We start from the raw sequence: 12,992 nt of genomic DNA, 5'->3' as shown, positions 1-12,992 counted from the left end.
CAATGTGATATCGTAGCACGGATATCACATAACAATTTTATCATTTTCAATTTATTTTTCATATTGGACAAACATGGAAGGCTGTGGATGTCGAATGTTTCATTTGTTTCGTTTAGAAGGCTTGGTCTATTAGGAAAATGTCAAGTAATATGATGATGATCATAATTATTTCAGCCGTATTTTACAGCCCTTGTGCATGTATGTGTTACAATTGTAATGTGTGAACAACATTGAATATATATATTTTTCTCCTTTTCTTCTGTATAACCCATTTTGGGCAGGAACCCCTTTTGGTGTTTTAGACATTATGTTATAATTTAGCTATTGAAAAATAGCAGATCTACAAGCTCATAGCGCGCCACTCGACGACCTTGTAGGTCTGCTATTTATTTTTAAATTGAGCACTACTAATACAGAAACATGTCAGAAAACTGTCAGAATTTAGAAGATCTTTTTTAATTTCGAGGTCAGGCCTAAATGGGATAAACACCACCTTCAATAAGAAAGACTGTTAAGACATAATTATCTTTATATTGACAACAGTAAAGGCATATCAGATGAAAACCTCATATGTCCAAAACTGTTACTCAAAAGCTCAAAACGTGCCGCTTCTCGCCACGTTTTGAGATTGCGCATCTGCTATACTTCCGATGCCTTTGTGTGACGGCAATGACACCGCAGTATGATCAAGTGAACTCACGAAAGAACTTCGCAAGTTAACGCACACGGGTCCGTGTGCGTTCCCGTATAGCGTATGAGCGTGCCCTGGTGGTGGCGTCCAATGAGAAGGAGAAGGCGTACATCTTGACGGCGCTGGCGCTGCTGCAACACCGGCAGGGCAACCTGGACGCCGCGAAGACCCTGCTCTTCAAATGGTCAGTATACTGGCTTCATATTAGTCTCTGTCAAAATGGATGACTTCTCCTGTTTTAGGCCGGGGACCAATAGCCGAGTGCGTAGAGAGAGGTACCATGGCGTGAAGGTCGGCAGTTCACCCCCCCCCTGATTTGTAGAGCATCAACGTCATTTCCTTGGGGCAATACTTCCGCTAAAATCCCGCAACTTCCGCTGATAGTCTTTTCAGCGTATAGGTCTTGCCCAGGGTGATGCTATACAGGGTTCCAAATTGACCCAACTGACTCCAGTTCCTCAATGTTGGTTCCGATAACCTCCAGTTCCAGATTTTGCAGTGATTGCATTCACTGCAATTACTTTGCAACTAGCAATACATTTTGTACTATAGTGTGTGTGTGTGTGTGTGTGGGGGGGGGGTGGTTGGGTCGGTGGTACAGGCTTTAGTTCCGACATACTATTGATCCGAAACCTCAATCCTTGACCTAACCATAGCCGCAAAGCACGGGAGCAGCGCATGTCTGACCATCGCATTTTCGCAGCGCAGCGCATGTCCCCGCGCTTCGGACCTTTGGTGTGTCGCATCTGTGTGTGTGTGTGTGTGTGTGTGTGTGTTTCAGATGCTTCTCATGGGTTTTACATTCCTGTATTGCTGTGCTTATACAGCTCCGTGTTAAAGGAGCCCATCCCAGAGTCTCTGCTGTGCCTGTGCGCCCTGGGCCTGGTCCACCACGACACTACGCTGGCCACCGCTGCTCTGACGGAGCTGCTGAAACTGGGAACGGCCACCGGGGACGCAGTGTCTCAGCGGTGTCTGCTCACCTGCGCCCTGCTGGCCCTGCAGGGGAACTACGGCGCCGTGCAGAGAGAGGCAGCCAGAGCCGTACACAGGTGCACTTGTTCAGTTGATTTGGATTGGACTGATAGTTTAGACTAGAGTACCACTGGTTTAGACTAGAGTACCACTGGTACCACTGGTATTGCTGGTTCCTTAAACCAGGCGTTCTCAACCTGGGGGTCGCGACCCCTCAGGGGGGTCGCCAAATTATTTTGGAGGGTCCCCAGATTATTTTCAAAAATCAAAAAAAGAAAAGGAAATTTCCTTAATGATTATATCTGGTTTCAGTATTTATTTAAGATGTATTTCCTCTATTGGTTAATGTCAATATGTATTGGGGGTGGGGAGGGGGGCGGGGGTCACGAGACAAAAACGTTGAGAACCCCTGCCTTAAACGGTGGGCAAAATCAATAGTTTTTTACAGTAATTTCATGAAGAAATAAAAGAAAAATCGAAGAAATTCCATAAATTAGAAAAACAATGTTTAAGAAGTAGTCAGAGTGATCTAGTAAGAGAGTGGTGACACGCTTTGATCTCGCCGCAAAGCGGCTGCCTATGGGCGATAGTTCCAAACATTGCTCCTATGGCTGGAACTATTCCATTGAGATAGAATGAGCACTGCCGCATTCCACTGTTAAAATGAGAGTCAACGGGAGTGTCATTACTCTCTTACCGATCTACAAACCAAGGTTATTATAGTTAACTATAACTAACGAAAAAACGAAAACTAGAATTAAAAAAACATTTTAGTTAACTGAAACTAAACTGAAACTAAAATAAATTAAAAAACGATAACTAAACTAAAACTGTATTGTGTGTTCACAAAACTAACTAAAACTAACTGAAATGATAGACAAAATGGCATTCGTTATCGTTTTTTTAACAATATTTATATGCCTTACGGACATCTAGAATATAAACCTTTTAAATTAATTCGGTACTTTTCCTTATTTCCCGAGCCGTTTTTACGGCACTTTTCAGCACCGTAAGGCAGCAAAAACTAAAACTAAACTAAAACTAAACTAAAACTAAACTAAAACTAAGCATTTTCACAAAATAAAAACTAAACTAAAACTAGCAAACCCGCTCTAAAAACTAACTAAAACTAACTGAATTCGAAAAAAATATGTCAAAACTAACTAAAACTAAACTATAATGAAAAAACCAAAACTATTATAACCTTGCTACAAACTCACATTATAATAAAACTTTATTTGTAAAGCACTTTTATGAAACAATGTTTCAAAAAGTGCTTGAACAATCACAAACGGCAACCAAACAACAACAATGCATTGCAATAACAATAATGCATTAAGTTGAGTTTACAAAGTTTACAATAGAACAACACAGCAATAATGAACAAGAGTTAAAATGGCCATTCTGTAGAAATTGGTTTTTAATGGGGATTTCAAAGTCGTTAATGATCTGGTTAACCCATTCAGGGCAGGAACCCCCGTTATCGTTTTAAGCATTATGTTATACTTTAGCTATTGAAAAATAGCAGATCTACAAGCTCATGAGCTTGTAGATCTGCTATTTTTTTTAAATCGTGAAAATGTGGCCCAAATCTTTGAATATATTCTTTCAGAGCGAACGTTTTCAACTCAAATCTTTGCTTCTGGGGGGGTTCCTGGAACAAGATATTTTCAGATGGGGGGTCGGCGGCCAATTACATATATTTGTGGTGGTCCTTAACATGAAAATGTTTGAGAACGACTGACATAGAAACATAGGTTTTAAAAAAAACTGTCTTCATTTCTCTTTTGGGTCTTAAACTAAAAGGTTGTTTGGGAACCACAGCTCTATACTTTCTGTCTGCTGGATTGTAAAGCCTCTTGAAAGCCTTCGGGAATGTACTGTAACTACAGGATGTATTTCAATTCCAATCGATGTATGAAGTCTGCATAAACACAGTGTCATAATTATTATTCATATTTCTTTTCTCGGCTACTTGTACAGCAACCCGGGCAATCCATCTCTATGGGCCTTCCTGTCCAGGCTGGTCCCAAAGTACTGCCCCAGGAAAGCCAGTGTAAACACGCACGCAAGCACACACACACACGCCCACGCACGCACACACGATATTCAACATCATTCACGTACATACCACTACATCCTCGTGGACAGCAGCCTTGTCTATCATTCCTTAAAGGGCACGGCTTTTCCCCCTCACTGTATATGTTTCTTTTCCCTTTTCATCTCCTCTGTGGTGTTTTCCTGTTTTGACTGTATATAGTCGTGTACTGTATATTCGTACGTCTCTAAAAGGGCCCTATTGTAAACAAGTGTAACGCTTTATGGTGTCGTCCACTCACAGTTAACAGTTATTGTATTGAGTTGTACTTGAAATGTACTGTAATTCTGCACACTGTTTTTGTGTCCAGTATCTACGCCAGCAGCAGCAGGAAAAAAAATGGTTCCATGTCACAGAGGGGTCAAAGTTGAACAAAGGTTGCACTATATGGCAGAAATAGGTCAACAATACAAATTATGCTAGTTTTGTGGATTCAGTGGCCCCCCAGTGCCCAGGGGCCCCCACCAAATTACTGGAACTACTTAATATTCACCAAGACCAGACAACCAGGCAATCAATGAATACCTTTTCAACCACTATATTAATGTCAAGTATTTCCTATGGCTAAAGAATAATAATAATAACAATAATAACAACTAACCCTTTAAAAAGTGTCATCCTTTGTGTGTTCACAGTTCACACTCATTTCATTTTTCATGTAATTTCATACCGTTTCACAAATCGCACATCAGGGTTTTGGGTCATACAAACACATTCAGTGGCGAGATTGTATTTTTGCTTTGATCCCCTGGATGTGAACGCTCTCTACCTCCTCTGTGTTCCTTCCAGGGAGGAGCGATGGCTGGCCATGTGGCCTGTCTGTCCAGTATGACCCTAGGAAAGGTCAGCATCTCTCTTAGTATTACAATAATCTGCTTGTGTTCTTTCCATAAGTGGAAAGAATACAAGCAGATTATTTTTGATTATTTTTTATCTTTTATTTCACTCTCTGAATCCTGAAATAGGAAAAAAGTGTATATTTTGACAAATATATTGACAAAATATTTTGCTTAATATTTATTTTACATCTGCATACGTATTTATCTGGATTGATAAACTGTTGTCTACCTCTTGCTCACTGTCCTGTCATAACAATGTTGGGCAAGAAATGTACCTGGCATGTCATTTGCTTACCCGCAGAGGGCGCTGTTGTACAGTGGAGTAAACCAGCTGGCCAATGGGAGACACTCTGGAGAAGACAGGCACAGGAATGCACTGAAGACCATGCAGAGAGCTGTGCTGCTGTGTCCTGGTATAGCCACACTCACACACACACACACACACACACACACGTTTATTTAATGCACTGAAGACCATGCAGCTGTGCTGCTGTGTCCTGGACTGGTATAGCCACAAACACACAGTGTACATCAATTTATAACTTCTAGCACAAAAAAGTTTGGGAACCACTGTTCTAGATGCTAGGTTCTAGGTTCAGGATGGTATCGTGTCGCTGACATATAAAAAAAATGAAACAAAATAAAGACTTGCCGCATTGCTACGCAAAGGAGCTTGTTTAACCTCATCTTTGTCATGATTAACCACTTGAGTCGTACAGTAGCATCCCTACTCTGGGCAAGACATTTCACATTTGTGAGCTTGTAGATCTGCTATTTCGGCAGAGATAATTTGAGTGAAAACGGGAGCGCAACAAGTACGGGGCCAACTCAATGGTTTGTTTTACGTCAAAGCTTTTCCAAAACGGGCTGTTGATTCCGTTGGTTTTTATTCAGTCCTCTTCTGTCTCCATGTCAGACGACCCTGCGGCATGGGCGGGGTTAATGGCCGCCTGTCACACTGAGAACACGTGCGGCTTCCTCTCTGGCTCCGGCCCTCGCCGGAAAGGACTGGAGCAGGCCTTGATGGCAGTGGTGTCTGAGAAAGGTGGGTAGTGTCAAGCGTGTGTTGTCAGCAACGAATTGACTGACTACTGTGGCACTATGGCCCACTTTATGGTGTAAAACGAATGGCTCTTGTGTACTAGAGCAAAGAGAAGTCCAGCACGCTTCAGCCAGTTTAACCCGTTTTGACAGTTTTCTGAAAAACCTCATGTTTCCTCATTCGTTCTCAAACATTTTCATGTCAAGGACCCCCAAAAATATATGTAATTGGCTGCCGACCCCCCCATCTGAAAATATGTTGTTCCAGGGACCTTGCCAGAAGCAAACATTTGAGTTAAAAACTTCCGCTAGTCTGAAAGGATATATATTCCAAATTTGCGCCCACATTTTCAAGAGCTTGTAGATCTGCTATTTTTCAATAGTATAACGTAATGTTTAAAATTGAATAGAATAATACTTGGGCTCTTCAGGAGAGACTATACCCCAAAATAAAATACACCGGTCTGCACATTATTATTTTGCAGGGGTGACTGTATCTTATTATTTTGCAGGGGTGACTGTATCTTATTATTTTGCAGGGGTGACTGTATCTTATTATTTTGCAGGGGTGACTGTATCTTCCTCAAAGTCATAACATAACTGAAGTGGGATGTATGTCATAAATAACAAAAAAATAAGGGCGTTCAGGCGGGGAAAAACTGATAAAGTGCCTTGCCAACACTGCAGAGATTTAGTGTGTTTTTTCTTTTACCCATTTTGGGCGGGAACCCCTTTTGGTGTTTTAAACATTATGTTATAATTTAGCTATTGAAAAATAGCAGATCTGCTATTTTTGAAAAATCGTGAAAATCTTTGAATATATATTCTTTCAGACTTTTTTTTTTAATTTATTTTTTACGTCGGGCCTAAATGGGTTAATCCACCGTGATGCGTCCGGCTTTGTCAAGCTTCTATACAGTACATACACAATTGGCCCGTAGTCGGGGGAGCCGGGCGGGGAGGGTAATATTTGTCAGTTGCCACTGCACGTATTCCTATGGGCTGAGGCGACACCTGTCAACAGGGAGCGTTGGGCGGGAGGAGTAAGACGAAGGCCCTATGTTCTCCCGGTTGGGACTCCTCACTGGCAGGGGAGTCAGTAGAATACGACAGCAGTGACAACATACGAAACTCTGATGCTGGCATTCAAAGCAACCAAAGGCATGGCTGGCTCCCCCATATCTTACAAGTACGATCGTACCCTACAAACCCTCCCGCGCACCCAGACCCCTTTTCCACCGGTTGGTTCCCAATGGGAACCGGTTCAGTTCTTTTTGGTTTTTAGTCCATGAGCCAGAGCTCCATAATTGGTGGGCAAACTATACCCTATATTAAATTGTTTATAGGATCAATACAAGTAAATTAATACATGATAACCCTTCCACAGTAGTAGCTTTTTCATATTTTTGAGTATTGCATATTTTTCCTACATAATGCCTCATTTGCCTATTTAAAAATGTAAAATTTGTAATACAATAAATCATTGTCTTCGTGTAAGTACTCAATTGGTGAAGTTTAATGGTGATAACAATCTAATATAGGTATGGTTTTGCCCACTCAATTCATAATTAATGTTTCAATTTTGGAGCTCTGGCTCATGGACTAAGAACCATTGGGAACCAACCGGTGGAAAAGGGGCCTCAGATCAGCCAACGCAGGGAAGCTGGAAGTACCTTCACTAAAAACGCCGGGACAACGCTCTGCACGTCCCAAGCTCTTCTCCCTTCTGCCTCCAAAACTATGGAATGCACTTCCCATCACAATCAGAACTGCAGCCTCACTCCCAATCTTCCGCCGTGGTCTGAAAACCCACCTCTTCAGACTCCACCATGGCCCGTAGCACTAGCCCTTAGATAGCACTTTATGTAGACTTAGATAGTATTTTAAATATAGCACTTTATGTAGACATTAGACATAACGCTATGCTTTAGCTATTGAAAAATAGCAGATCTACAAGCTCATAGCGGGCCACCGAGTGGCGCGCTACGAGCTTATAGGTCTGCTATTTTTGAAAAGTATTTTTCAGAAAACTGTCAGGATGTAGAAGACATTTTTAGAATCTGATCTCAGGTCAAAATGGGTTAAACATGTTACGTAGACAGCACTAGAATTGCATTTTATGTAGTCATAGCACTTTATAGTACACATGTATAATATATAATATAGTATAGTATGTATAGTTTACATAGATACTCCACTGTTACGTTCTTAGCTTACGCATGTTTCATGATAACTACTTTTATATATGTGATGTATGCCATGCTTTTTGTTACCGCTTAATGTAAGTCGCTCTGGCTTAAGAGCGTCTGCTAAATGCCTAAATTGTAATGTGTGTCATCGTTGTGTGTGTGTGTGTGTGGGAATTCATTGGCATAACGACTAAATTGGGAAGAAAAACTAGAAAAAAAAAAAGCACAAAGAAAAGGAAAAATAATCACACCAGTGTGAAATGAGCGGTGCAGACTGCTGGCTGCCAGAACTGTTCCCAAGACTCGGGCTTAGTACCACCTCCCTGAGCAGGGCCTGATTTGGGTTCTGAGAACCTCATTGTGAAACCCAGCTGTAGTGTATGGAAACACATTCAGAACCTGTGATATAGGTTATAAGGCACAGTTTGCAGTGTTCTTGTAGTCGAAAAGAGCCATGAAGAGTACAGTATAGTGATCTGTGTTCGACGTAGGGTAGGCCTCAAAACCTCCCGTGTCAAGTTAATGGATTGTGTACAGATGTATGCAATTTACACATGGTAATGTGACTGTTGTTGACTGCGTCTCTCTAAAAATTAAATATGTCCTGTCTTCCTGTGGTCCAGTGCGTGGCGTGGAAGAGATGGAGCGCCCCCTAGCACAGGCTCTGGAAGGCTGGGTACTGCAGCAAGCAGTGACCGGTCTCACTCTGGGAGGACAGCTCGACCAAGCTGAGGCCCTCTGCTCACAGGTGACGCACGGACACACACACACACACACACACAGGCCTACTCCAACAAGCAGTTTCTGCCCGACAACAACAACATAAGAGAGAAATACAGCTTCCAGGACAGAGGAGTGGGCTGGAAGACATTTGAGTGTTGGAATGTAGCTTTCAGTCCAACCTGCGTACAGTATACAGTACAGTACACTAAGTATCTAATCATCACCTCCTCGCTCGGAGGTGGGACTGAGACACGAGTGGAGGGCATGAGTGTGTTGGAATAAAGGAATTGGGCTCTAGCAAAAAACAATGTAGTAGGAGACCGGAATTAGATGGGTAGTCCATTCATTCCAACGGGAGAGTCAATGTGAATACAGCTTCTGCACGAGTCTTTAGAACCAAACATTGGACCCGGTCGCCACAAAGCCACACAATGTTCAGAACATTTTGACACTCAAATAGTTTTTTCACATCAGTAGAAAACCAACTTTAGTTTTCGACGTTTCTCTTCCAGCAACACACTCTTGTGAGATCTAGCACCTAGCGTGGGACATTTGCAAGATCTGCCGTCAGACGGTGCCCACTTAGGAGACCATTTTGTCTGCCTTGTGTTTTTCCATACCGCCTCCAGTGGCCACAACTGGGATGGTGTATCTTTACAAATCTACCATCTTTGGCTCTATAGTCTCACATCCCATCCTCCCCCCTTTATTCCTCGTCCCAGGTGCTGAGTGTGTCTCCAGAACACCCGGGAGTCATGTTGCTGCTCAGACAGGTGCAGTGTCAGCGCCTCCTCTTGGTTGAAGGTGGAACGGCACTGCCGGAGGCCGTGCTGGAGCAGCTGAGCAGCACTGTCATGGCCAACCCCACCCACATAGGAGCCTGGCATGTAAGTCCATTTAGATTTAGAATTTAGACCTTGATTTAGTTTTGGTCGTCGATAGAATCATCGGAAATTATCTATAGCTTCAGCGTTACTGGCAAAACAGATGAGACCACGGCAATCTTGTAGAAGAATAGGGGTGGCACCCGGAACCCCCGATGAAGGGAGTTGAGCGTAAAGAGCACCTCTGTGGAGATATTTACTCTGGGCCAAACGGATGCGCTCCTTTCCTCTCCTTTTTGAGTGGTGCACAACCACTCCGAGGAACTGCAGTGTCCATGTTAACCTACGTATGTGTTAAAGGACCTATAACATAAAATTCAACTTTTTCAATTTCTTTTGTGTTTGTGGGGCTCCCATGTGTGTTTTCTATCCCCACAAATAACCAATTTTGAACAATCAGGCCTTCATGTCATACGAGTGTTTTAATGGAAATTGCTCTCAGGAACAGCTCGACTGATTTTGGCCTCATCGTGATGTCATCAATGTCACCCTACTTTGTATAATTCCCCCTCTTCTTCAGTCTTCAGTTCCAAATTTGCATTTCCACTTTGTTTACAATGTCCACCATTGTTGATTTTCCAAGCTGGCATGGAATGGAAACAAGCCTGGTTTTATCTAGCATCAGTATTATAATGACTCAAATATTAAATAATCTGCATATCAGCACCCCCACCACCTCAGGACATTGTGGTACTGCAGCTAAAACTGCTTTCAAAGTCCAGAAAGAAATGCCAAGGCCTGGTTATATCAGAGTGGTGATTGAGGCTCAAACCATTAGAAATTACTTTGAGGGACATAGACCATATGATTATTAAATATTAAAAGCAGTTTTAAAATGCATGTTATTTGCGCTTTAACCTATGTATGTGACTATGTTACTATGAGTACCAGTAGGGGCAAAAAGTGGCGCTGGTGTGCCAGAAACAGAGAGAGAGAGAGAGAGATAGTGAGTGCTGCACTGTTGCCTGCTAATGAGAGAGAGAGAGTGGGGGGGGGGGGGGGGAGCACCGCACCCACTCAATGTGATTTTTTCTTCTCCAGCATTACTGTCGTGACTCGTGAGTATGACGCTTACTGTAAATAGATCCTCTTGTCCCATAACCCTGTCGTCGTCCTTTTGGTTAACTGGTCCATTCTGTGATTTCTGTCCTCTGCTCTCTCTCTCTCTCTCCCTCCCCCGTGCAGTGGCTGGCGGAGGTGTACCGTGACCAGGGCCTTCTGCTCCAGGCCGTGATGGCGTACAGGCGGAGCCTGCAGCTGGCCTCGCAGCTGGGCGCGCACGCCGGCCAGATGTCCAGCCTGCTCAGACTGGCTCTGCTGGCCCTGAGGCCCTGCATGGTGGGTTGTTTTGTCTCATAGCGTCAAACATGCACTGGTGGGAAAAAAGGTATACTCCAGTGTTTTACTTAACCCATAATTCTGACCTGAGATCAGATTCTAAAAGAATGTCTTCTATACATCCTGAGAGTTTTCCGAAAAAGCTGTGTTTCTACGTCAGTCGTTCTTCGATATTTCTAAAATAGCAAGACCTACAAGCTCGTAGCGCGCCACTCGGTGGCGCGCTATGAGCTTGTAGATCTGCTATTTTTCAATAGCTAAAGCATAGCATAATGCTAACACCAAAAGGGGTTTCCGCCAAGAATGGGTTAAAGGGGCATTCCACTCATTTTCCACATTTTACTATGTCAATTAATATACCTTAGAGCTGTTGTGTGGAAGTCCCGCCCCCCCCCCCCCCCCCCCCATTCTGTGTTTCCTAGAACGAACACATCTTGGTGACATCAAGATCCACCCACGGTGGATGTGATCCTCTTCCTCCATGATAACATGTAAACCGCGATGGTTGGATTAATATAAATAGTTTGATTTATTAGCCGTCAAACAGTGAAGAGTTGAGTATGAGTACATGACTCGATCCTGCCCATGGACCGTGGCAAAGTAGGCTACCAATAATCGCCTCCCGTCGGCGATGATTGTTTGATTGAATAGCACTTTATTAAGAGTTTGCAACTTTGCACGAACAGTCCCAAAGTAGCCTACAGCTGCCCGCTCCACGCTGTGTGGATTAAATATTGCCAATAAATAAAAACAATAATGGTAGTGAATATGGCAATACAGTGAGGAAATTAATAACAAGGATTTCAAAAGCTCAACTAAAAGCAAGAGTGTAGAAATAGGTCTTGGGCTGTGCTTTACATAATAGAGGCTGCCTGTCGAAGGTATAGTGGGATTGTGTTCCACATCGTCGGCCTGCAGAAGCAGAAATCCATGACAAGGGTGTTGATTTTCATAAAAGTAAGTAGCCTTATCGAGCCATGAGGCCCATAGGGCAGGAGCCTATCTCCTGTTTCTTTAGTGTGAGGCAGCTTGATGTACAAGTACACCCCCTGGACATGACGCTAGTATGTCGCAGGGACTTACCCCCAATCCAACCCTTGATGCTGAGTGTCAAGCAGGGAGGCACTGGGTCCCATTTTCTTTGGTATGACCCGGCCGGGGATCGAACCCCGACCTCCCAGTCTCAGGGCGGACACTCTAACCACAAGGCCACTGAGCTGGTGCTTGATTTTCATAGACGCATACAATACAGCTGGTATTGTAGCAACATTATAGGGTTATTCAACATTGAAGAATGCAAAAAATAAAAATGAGGCGTAATAATGGGTATCGCCCAGTCTGGCAGTTAGTCAATCTCAATTTCATCTTTTTTAAATGTTATTTTGGTGACCCATGGCTTTTATCCTAGTGCAAAAATGTCCACTTGTCTTGCACACACACTATCTCTCAATCTTACGGGCAGATTGCCATGAAACCTGGTTTATTTATTAAAGGGGCAATATTCCAGACTAGATAGCAACTGCAGTCACTGCACGTAGGGTAGGCTATATATATATACCGGTAGCCAGAATGGTCATTGCGGTGAGAGGTAAGCATGCAGCGACGGTCGGGGAGAAATAAATATATAAACAAATTAATAGACCAATCATCCCAATTCCCCAATCAAGCGGGGACATTCAGACCCCCTCGCCGGTGCCTATATGCAATGGGCATACAATGTATACAAATCGCTGGGTTATTTGAAAGTGCTTGGTGTGCTACCGTACAGTATACACACAAAAACGAGAACAGCAAATCCTATCCATGTGTTTTTCCTTTCCGACCCGTCAGGCTGGTCTTCCCGGTAACGACTGGAAGGACTTGGTTCTCGAGGCCACGACTGAGGCGCTGAAGCTGGAGTCCTCCTCCCCTGTGGTGGCCCTCTTGCAGGCTCTGCTGCAGTTCGTCACCAAGACGGCCTCCAGGTAAGCAGCACTCCAGGGGCCCCCGAGAGCCCACTACTAGAGGACGTGGTGGTTCCAAAACGGTTTATTTTCCAGCGGACCCATTTTTTAAGATGGAAAAACCAGGCGACCCAATTCCCAATATTTTAAAACAAATGCAGAACTAACAAAAACAAATACTAAATGGCTTCACAGTACACAAGCTTTTTTTTAAGCAGACGTACTTTCAGCAACATGGAACAATAATGGAATATTCAGAAAATATCTATGA

At 43.3% G+C, this 12,992-nt stretch overlaps 1 protein-coding gene across 2 annotated transcripts in view; it reads left to right on the top strand.

Moving 5' to 3' along the window:
• Positions 1–12,992, top strand: part of skic3 (SKI3 subunit of superkiller complex) — a 38,733-nt gene that overhangs the window by 21,692 nt on the left and 4,049 nt on the right. For both annotated transcript variants that reach the window (XM_083783697.1, XM_083783696.1), the window contains exons 30-39: positions 752–875; positions 1,519–1,743; positions 3,650–3,722; positions 4,554–4,607; positions 4,905–5,016; positions 5,520–5,648; positions 8,457–8,581; positions 9,279–9,443; positions 10,626–10,778; positions 12,609–12,742. In XM_083783697.1, the coding sequence (XP_083639823.1) occupies positions 752–875; positions 1,519–1,743; positions 3,650–3,722; positions 4,554–4,607; positions 4,905–5,016; positions 5,520–5,648; positions 8,457–8,581; positions 9,279–9,443; positions 10,626–10,778; positions 12,609–12,742 (1,294 nt within the window). The remainder of the gene's footprint in view (positions 1–751; positions 876–1,518; positions 1,744–3,649; positions 3,723–4,553; positions 4,608–4,904; positions 5,017–5,519; positions 5,649–8,456; positions 8,582–9,278; positions 9,444–10,625; positions 10,779–12,608; positions 12,743–12,992) is intronic.

The sequence above is a fragment of the Protomyctophum parallelum genome, assembly GCF_964188405.1.
Source record: "Protomyctophum parallelum genome assembly, chromosome: 15".
In the NCBI taxonomy this organism is placed as follows: Eukaryota; Metazoa; Chordata; class Actinopteri; order Myctophiformes; family Myctophidae; genus Protomyctophum; species Protomyctophum parallelum.
Note: the sequence above shows the minus strand (reverse complement) of the source record. Positions and strands in the feature narration are given on the sequence as shown.